This window comes from Limanda limanda, chromosome 4 (assembly GCF_963576545.1).
Source record: "Limanda limanda chromosome 4, fLimLim1.1, whole genome shotgun sequence".
Classification (NCBI taxonomy): domain Eukaryota; kingdom Metazoa; phylum Chordata; class Actinopteri; order Pleuronectiformes; family Pleuronectidae; genus Limanda; species Limanda limanda.
In genome coordinates, this window is record NC_083639.1 from 13399059 (window position 1) to 13408464 (window position 9406).

The 9406-nt window shown below is 41.9% G+C and overlaps 1 protein-coding gene across 1 annotated transcript; it reads left to right on the forward strand.

Annotated features, from left to right (window-relative positions):
* Positions 1 to 242: 242 nt before the first annotated feature.
* Positions 243 to 6100, forward strand: LOC132999648 (keratin, type II cytoskeletal 8-like). Its single transcript, XM_061069380.1, has 9 exons — positions 243 to 741; positions 2359 to 2567; positions 3149 to 3209; positions 3315 to 3410; positions 3501 to 3665; positions 3890 to 4015; positions 4170 to 4390; positions 4494 to 4534; positions 4876 to 6100. The coding sequence occupies exons 1-9, from the start codon at positions 304 to 306 to the stop codon at positions 5544 to 5546; spliced, it is 2028 nt and encodes a 675-aa protein (XP_060925363.1). The 5' UTR covers positions 243 to 303; the 3' UTR covers positions 5547 to 6100.
* The last annotated feature ends 3306 nt before the right edge of the window (positions 6101 to 9406 follow it).

Here is a 9406-nt window from a genome sequence, read left to right on the forward strand (position 1 = left end):
TGCAAGGGTTTTATAGAAACTGGCACGGTGACTCTTATGTAATCCCTTTTTTTTCTTCCACCATGGTTTGTGCGCTGTAAATGTGTAACATGATGCAATGATTTTCTTCCCTGACAATCCCTCACCCCCCCCCCTCCATCCTTCACTCCCCTGCCGAGAAAGGCAGCCAATGGCACCTCAGCAGGGGCCCTCCCCTGCTCTGATATATAGCACATTGAGTACCAGAGAGGTTCTATCTGACTGGCTGTCCTTTTCTCAGCAGAGTCTCTCACCAACTCAGTGCTACAGACTCCCTCTTTAACCATGTCCGTCAGAGCCATGAAGACCACCACTTACTCCACTGCGTCTTCTCACAGGGGCCCATCTCAAGGCTTCAGCAGCAGGTCCTACTCTGGCTATGGTGGTGCCAGTCAGAGCAATGCTGTCCGCAGCTCCTACGGGGGAGTGGGCAGCTGTGGTGCCAGTGTGGTTGCCGGGGGGTTTAAGGTGGCCGGTGGGTATGTTGCTGGGGGTTCTTCGCAAAGAGGTGGCGGGGTAGAGTTTGGCTATATGGGATTTGGTGGAGGTATGGGAGGTGGCATGGCCAATGAGCTGGTGGCCCCCATCACATCAGTGACTGTGAACAAGAGCCTGCTGGCGCCGCTGAACCTGGAGATTGACCCCAACATCCAGGTTGTCCGCACCCAGGAGAAGGAGCAGATCAAGGGCCTCAACAACCGCTTTGCCTCCTTCATTGACAAGGTCAGTCCATATTATAGATCAGTGCCACTCTGCCAGAAGTTTTTTATATCAGTGCCACAGGAGGGAAACTACAACAACCAGCACATATGCATGATGCTATGTCCTCTACTCACAAACAACTATCAAGCTCAGAGTAAAAAATAACTCAGGAACCTCAGCGGAAATGAATGCACTGCAAGCCAAAGGAGCTCAAGGTAAAAGATGGACAAAATTCTCAATGGGGATCTTGTTGAGACAATCCCTAATAAAAATCGTACATTCAGTCCTCTAACAGCTAAGCACTGAGATCTCATGTAGGAGAGTGACTGTTATGAGAAATTATTCATCCTCCTAATATGTTAAGATTGTTGGACACAGATAAGAGGATCAACCTGTCTACACAGTACATGCACGGCTGTTGTGAGGAGCAGAATGATTTTGCCTGAAGGTATACTGTGCAGCCACATGTGAGCAATAACTTGCAACAGAGAGTTTCAGAAAATAGAGAAAAGGACAGATGTATTCTTGAACTTTATGTCATTAATACACTCTAACACTCTGGTTTTGCATTTTCTAATATGTTTTTGTGAGTTTTTGAATTTCATTGAGTGGATGGTCACAAACTGTGCAAACTTTTACAGAAGAAAAGGGGAGTGGCAGGATGAAGGTTTTCATAAGATACGCGTGGTACATTCAAGAGATCATCAGTGCAGCAAAATAATTATCTGCAAACAAAATATTTTCAATCCGAATAAGACCTACTTCATGGGGCTGTAACAGTCAAGAAATGCATTTTCAAGAAATCTATTTTCTTGACTTTAGCATAAATCCTTTTTCTACACCCACCATCAAACAGAGATTGCAGAGTTGCCAGACACATCTTATTCATGGAGAGACAGCAGCTCGCCTGTTCTCTTATTAAGATTAATCAGATTCTTCTGTTATCTGTCATGGTTACCCATAAACCATTTCTATTGTTTAGGGGGCTACCAGCAGTGATGCAAGTTAACCTGCAAATCAATCACGGCAAGGGGAATTTTTCAGAGTCTTAAAACAAAGCTCTCTGCCACTCCCCAACACACATGCCTTATTGATATGACACATGCACACAAAGAACTGCATGTCTCCCGTCATGTTTGCCGAGTGGAAGCGGAACCCAACCCAGGGTCAGGGTGCTGAATAGGAAATTCGTAAAGGGGCGTGCCATGTCACAATTGGGGAACAGTGCCACATTGTGTTGAAACACAGAAGTATGGGTCAGAATTTGGTGATCAATTATTGATGTGACATCCAGAGGTTTCTGTAGGTCGGAGAAGTTCAGTCAGCTTTCTTCTAGTTCTCTTGTTTCTTTGTCCATGTCTCTAGGCAAACAAAGTGAGGCCATTGGTATTTTCTGAGTCACTCCTGCCCTCTTTGCATTCAATGAGACCCTCCATCCTATTTAAAGATTAAGTGTTGAAGTCTTTATGTGAAATAAAGAAATATATATTCAGTATCTGTATCAATTCTTTAATTGATGAGACTGGTGAGGTCCATGTCATCAAACAAATATGAAACTTGGACAATGTCAATGAAGCAAAGTTACAGAGGTGCTCATTTGACTTTTTCTATACTCTTCACACGTCTCTCTCTTTGCAGGTACGTTTCTTGGAGCAGCAAAACAAAATGCTGGAGACTAAGTGGAAACTTCTGCAGGAACAGACAACGTCTCGCTCCAACATCGACAGCATGTTCGAAGCTTACATCGCCAACCTGCGCAAGCAGCTCGACAACATGGGTTATGAAAAAGTCAAGCTGGAATCTGACCTGCATCACATGAAGGGCCTGGTCGAGGACTTCAAAAACAAGTGAGTGGAGATGAATCTGAACCAAACATCTCATTTAAAGTAAATGGAAATATCCTGTCTATAGCCTGACCAACAGATTTAGACTAATACAACATGAATATTCAGCCGTTATAAATTTGTAAGGATATTTAGATTTTCAGTAGATTTTTTTTACACAAACATGAACTAATAAATTCGACACCAACCCCACTGATACAAACTTGACAGGATTGTTTCACAATGTAAAATTGTACTTTTCTGTGCTCTCTGGTGGACAAACTATGTAATGACGATACAGTTTCTAAGTTTCTCAAACCTAATTTACCATTCGTCTGCTGGAATTTAATGTTCCTTATTGGTTTGCTTATACATAGATACTGATATATCTGCAATAAAAAGGTAATACCAGTCTAACACTAAAGCATTCTTTGGTTTGAATATTTGAGTCAGTGTAGATGCCACATTCATGCATTGTACTGTCTTTATATCTAAATTTACCTAGGGTTATATTCAAATTCAAGAAAAGGTACTTTCTGATGCCTTGACTTTTTTAATAATAAAAAAAGACAGCCATTTATGAAAAAAAAAATTCTGTTTTCCAGGTATGAAGATGAGATTGAAAAGCGCAATGAATGTGAGAACAACTTTGTCCTCATGAAGAAGGTCTGTTCTGTTTCTTGATCTTGAAATAATATGATTAGTCTTTGAGCACAATGAGCCCACACAATGGCAACTTTCCTCTCAGTGTCGTCTTTCTTTCCTCTGCAGGAAACAGATGCAGCCTACATGATTAAAGCGGACCTGGAAGCCCAACTGGACGGGCTCTCTGATCAGATTGAATTCTTGAGGCAGATCTACAATGCAGTAATAACTTACATTTATTTTGATTCTTAAAATCTTCCAAAATCTGTCTTTGCATGTCTGTTCATCTTCGTTACATGTTTTACCATATAGGAAATCAATGAGCTCCAGGGCCAGATCAAGGACACATCCGTTGTGGTCGAGATGGACAACAGCCGTAACCTTGACATGGACGCCATTGTCGCTGAGGTGCGCGCCCAGTATGAGGATATCGCAAACCGCAGCAGAGCAGAAGCTGAGTCGTGGTACCAGACCAAGGTGAGACCTGATCCCCAACTACAACAGCATGCTGTTGATCGATCTGGCTGCTGTAGAACGACCCTCTTATGTCTTTTCTTTTTCAGCCCCCTTGGCAAAAACTTACTGCAACTTTTTTTCTCATTTCTCATAAGTCTCATGTGAACAGAAACTAAACTAAAAGATACCCAAGTTATAATGATGCCTTTTCATGTGTGAGCCTGACTTGTTCCTTTCTGTACCAGTACACAGAGATGCAGAACTCAGCCAGCCAACATGGTGACAACGTGAAATCAACAAAGGCAGAGATCGCTGAAATTAACCGCAGGATAATGAGGCTCCAGTCTGAAATTGACATGGTTAAAGCACAAGTGAGGAACACAGATTTCAGTATCATATATTTTGACATGTTTCACAGTAAAGGGGCTTTGTTAGATAACTTTTTTTTATTTCTGAATGAGTTAGAAAAACATGTCCTAATAAAGACATTACATTCAACCTCACTTTTTCAATCTCCACTCTTAGAGAATCAATTTGGAGACTCAGATCGCAGAGGCCGAGGAGCGTGGTGAGCTGGCAGTGAAGGATGCTAAGCTCCGCATTAGAGAGCTAGAGGAGGCTCTGCAGAGAGCCAAGCAGGACATGGCCAATCAAGTCCGCCAGTACCAGGAACTGATGAATGTGAAGCTGGCCCTGGACATTGAGATCGCCACCTACAGGAAGCTGCTGGAGGGAGAGGAGGACAGGTAAGATGTCTGTCAGAGCAAGTAATGAAAACGGCATCTTTTATTTTTTACTTTGTCTCATGGTATTTTGCTTTTTCTTGTCTCGCTCTATTTGTCTCCACAGGTTAGCAACAGGAATCAAGATCAATGTAGCAAAACAGACATGTAAGTTGTGTTTCACAGATGCTTTTGCCATTTTATAGGATAAAAACATATGAAAAACTGAGAAGCGAAGACTGTGATGTGATATCCATGTGTAAAGAGGAGTGTGTTAAAAGGAAAGAGCTATGGTGCATTCGAAGGGCAAGTCCAGTTTATGGGAGTAAACATAATGTACATGTAATGTGTCAGTGGCCATATTATTTCTGACATTAGAAAAACTTTCCCAGAGCCTTTGCTGATACAAAAAGATATAAAATAAGTTCTAATGTGCAGACAATTACATTTAAATATCAACTCTATTGGCACCTGTTTTTATTGTCCATGCTAATCTTTACCTTTTCCAGCTGGGAACTACAGTGCCTACGGTCAAGAGAGCTACCGCACCCCAGTCTACACCAGCTGCTCCTTTGGAGGAGTCAAAGCCAGCAGCTCCTTTGGAGGAGTCAATGCCAGCAGCTCCTTTGGAGGAGTCAATGCCAGCAGCTCCTTTGGAGGAGTCAATGCCAGCAGCTCCTTTGGAGGAGTCAATGCCAGCAGCTCCTTTGGAGGAGTCAATGCCAGCAGCTCCTTTGGAGGAGTCAATGCCAGCAGCTCCTTTGGAGGAGTCAATGCCAGCAGCTCCTTTGGAGGAGTCAAAGCCAGCAGCGGTTCCATCACTGCCCTGGAGGGAGGAGCGGTGAAGAGCACCACGATCACCAAGACAGAAACCGTGGTGATCAAGACAGAGGTGGAGGAGAAGAAGACAGAGGTGCAAGAGAAGGAGACGGAGGTGGAGGAGAAGAAGACAGAGGTGGAGGAGATGAAGACAGAGGTGGAGGAGAAGAAGACAGAGGTGGAGGAGACGAAGACAGATGTGGAGGAGAAGAAGGAGGAGCAGGCGGTGATCGAGGAGCCGGCTACAGTGGAGCAGAAGGAGCAGGAACATGTGGAGGACGAGCCTGAACCTGTGGCTGAGGCTGTGGCTGAGGCTGAGGCTGAGGCTGAGGCTGAGGCTAAGGCTGAGGCTGATGAGTGATGAGCTCTGGTTTAATGTTTTTGTCCTTGGTTGTTAAGAATAAACACTGCTTTTTCTTCCAGTTTTTTAATGGTAGATTCGCCAAAGTGCCTTCACTCAATACACAGACAAAACTTTCAGTCAGCTAACTTTGATGAAGAGGTGATAGCTGATGAGATTTTATTCTGGTCTCTGGAAACTTGTGAAGGCTGAGAAATTCTGTGTGTGTGCGTTTTATTATTGTAACTGTGGTCTTACTGCACCACACATGTTAAGCCAACAGGTGGCAGTGCTGTATTTGTTTTCCTCTGCTGTTTCCTTTTATCGTTTGAAGAACAGGTAGCACTGTAAAAACTGTAATTCAAATTAAATAAAATTTAATTTGAGCACTTTGGAGTAAAATAAAACATCACCATGCTAAACTCCTAAAACTGCTGTATCCAAACAGTAACATATAATCAAATGCTCTTCATGACTTCTACTTAGAAATACTTTTGTAGTTTTTCAGTGTGCTGCTGCTGCTGCAAAACCTGAGGTCCTGTTTGGTCAACAATAAATCTTCTTTAAAAAGTAAATTACATTGTGGTCTTTTGTATTTTGATGTAAAATTTCCACAAACATTGAAATATTTCAAGTACTCTAACACTTAATGAGGAAATGAAAAGCCCATTTGCAGAAACATATTAAATGGATACATTTAAAGATAATTATCAGCCTGAGATAATTTTTTATGTGGGTTTCACTAGGACAACAAACACATCCAAAAAAAAATAATTTTACTTTTAAAACAGTTCTAAAGAGAAAATGATCTTGATGGAAAGATGATTTTCCACTCTCGACAAGTCTCAGGCTGCCTCGGTCTATAGGTACATGCTCCAGGACTTTCGCTTGAACAGCCTGACATAATTCAAAGCACATGCATTCTTAAAAAATGTCAGGAAATTATATTTTTTTAGCACATACAGAACAAAGCAATCAACCTTTTAGTTAAACTCAACAAGGCTAAGAATTATATGGAGGAGATGGTGTGAGAAACCGATGAGGACTTTTTGATTTATAGTGTTAAGTTATGTCATTTTCTCTGACAGTGAATGCTTTCTTTAGGGGCCCTTTCCGCCCTGGAGGAACAGGTTTGAACATGAAGAATGAGTGGTGGTGCCGCACCTAAGGCCGTACAAGGGCTTGTGAAGTAAGAGACAGAAACCTGCAGAAATTCCGCCCAACGTTTGTTGCTTTCAACAGATGTCTGGCAGCTGACTTTTACCTGACTGTGACTTGGGTCTGAACACTTATATAACATATATATATAATTAACATATTTTGTTAATAACCATACAAATGTTCTTGACAATAGGTGACCTGTGGTGACAGTGAAAGCTGAAAACCTTACCTATGGTCTCAGCATGCTCATCATGTACAGATTGAGCAGTAAAGCTGTGGTGACCAACTCTGACTCTGCTTTGACGGAATTAAAAATAATAATGCATTAAAAAAAAAGAGACACATGCTTATTTGTCCTTTTGAGAAGATTTACACCGCTTTTGTATCCGTCTAGACCTTAATATAGGCCTAAGGCTACAACCTGGAGAACGCTAGCTTAGCGTAGCACAAAGAGTGGAGAGGGAGCAACAGCTAGCATGGCCCTGTCCGAAAGTTAACATCTCTTGAGCTCAGTAATTGACATGTTCAACATCTTGCCCATCAACACATCAATACTTACATACTTACATTTATGAGCATTTTACCCACAGCGGTGGCCATGTTGATTTGTTAAAAACTTTATAGCCGCTACATTTAATGTAGCTATAGTTTGTTAGCTTTGTCCCTGGCACGGCATAAAGTTTGGCATGGAGTTTATGCTCTGCAGTAAAATTCATATTTCCTAGTTTTGACTTTGTCTCCTTTATTTACCATTTGAGGTTGAGCCTGAACCTTTAAAGTGTCATGTCCGAGCTCATTTGATTGTTTGCGTTGCTGTGGAACATGCTCAGCTGACGGAACTGTAATGCAGACATTTCCATGCTGCCAGTAGGTCAGCTGTTTATAATAGTTGCATATTCACTCATCATAACATTGCAGGTGTTCATTCACTGACAGTTTTCCAGTCTGCACAGAGGAGTCCCTTCAGATGACATCGAACCAGGATCTCTTTGGCTCTGCTGAACGAATGAGAACCATTGAGCCCTGATGTTGCTTTAACATGAAGCACTGAGAATGCTGTAGGCCTTTGTGTTGTAAAACTTAAAAAGGCAAAAAATGTGTTATATTATGTTGTGCTATTTCTACTTTAAATTGCATTGATTATATAAAGAAACTTGCCTTACCTAACAAATACATGCTGTAGGGAAAAAGCTTACAGATATTTTAGTGCACGGAGTGAGTACATGTTGAAAAGAGTAAAAAAAAATTATGTAATTGTCTGCATTCCTGCTTGATTGATTGATTGATGGGAGGACACATGAACTCTCAGTCACCATTCGAAAACTCAGGGTGAACAATACACCTTGCTGTCAGTTTTACCTTTAAGTTATGTAATATACACATCAGCCTCTGTCCAATTATAGTATGGGAGACTTCCCCACGGCCACCTGCAGAGTAAAGACGTTCACACCTCAATGAGAAAAGAAAATCCAGTAATGCTCTTGGCTCAGTCTTCTGCCTGCAGGCGAATGCGGTAACACTGCACCTGTCCTTGTGTGTGCGCGTGTGGGTGAATGCGTGCATGCATGTGTCTGCTTAGGTGTCTATGCATTCGTGCATTTGTTCATGTGTGTGCATGCGTGTGTGTATGTGCGAGTGTAGGTGTGTGTGTGTGTGTGCATGCGTGCATGTCTGTCAGTGTGTGGTTGTAAGTGTGCGCAGGCCAGTTTATTATAAAAGTTTCCTTGGAAGACTCTTCAGCCCTTATTAATTAAAACTCAAACAATGCTTTTGATTTGTAGGTGCAGGCTTGTGTGTGGCAGATTGCAATACACAGTGTTTGATTACAGAAACATCCCACAGGAGCACAGTGAACACTGAGCTGGAAGTGAGTGTGGCTTTGGTTGCCAGGTGCTTCACAACTTGTCTCACTGTGTACGGTAACAAATGTCAATCCTATACTCAAGTAATTCATCATTCGACTTCACTGCCAAGAACAAGACACATTGACCTGCATAAACTATTAGGTGTATGTTGTCCCACCAGGTATTCAGGCAATCATGTAAACTGTCTGATTTAATAGCCTCTGAACATTAAAACTACACCAGCGGCAATACGATTATTCACTGCATCAATTTGTCTAATCCAGGATTTGTCTATACAGGGCTTGATATATAAATGGTACAAGACTGACAAGTGTTTTAACACCATGAAAAAGAAAAAGTCTTTGCTCTCTCAACTTGACAAACTGGTCTGAATTCCTCTGCTGGGTTAGAGCGAAGGTGACCGACGGCTGGAGGATTAAAATCAGTGGAGTATTTAGCATGGTGATTCCTGCTAAAGGTGTGCCCATTTTTCTCTATTAAAACCAACAACAGATGTTGCTTTCTGAAAATGTCAGTCTCTTCAGATTGTTCTGCACGACAATCATATCTCATTTGAAAATAAAGAAAGAAATTTACTCGCAACACCCTGACAGGTACATCCTCCTTCAGAATAAGGGCCACATGATGAGAACTGTCCCTCTAGGGGGGTGTAGAACTGTTCTGAATAATCATTTAAGTAGAGACGAAATCTAAAATGTTGGTGTCCTGATGACTGTCCACGGTCACTGTAAAAGAAAATCTCTTATTCCGAAAAAGGATTCATCTGTTGAAGCAACTCTATGTAATTTTTACATAGCAGCAGCGCCATCTGCAGCCACACGTGGTGATTCATTCTGTTGGGCTGTGAGTGATTTA

What these genes read in the sequence shown, in the direction of transcription:
- LOC132999648 (XM_061069380.1), top strand. Translation starts at nt 304, where the DNA reads ATGTCCGTCAGAGCCATGAAGACCACCACTTACTCCACTGCGTCTTCT. An exon ending in GTCGAGGACTTCAAAAACAA is followed by an intron (nt 2,568 to 3,148) that starts GTGAGTGGAGAT and finishes TCTGTTTTCCAG; the next exon opens with GTATGAAGATGAGATTGAAA. An exon ending in AGTCGTGGTACCAGACCAAG is followed by an intron (nt 3,666 to 3,889) that starts GTGAGACCTGAT and finishes TTTCTGTACCAG; the next exon opens with TACACAGAGATGCAGAACTC.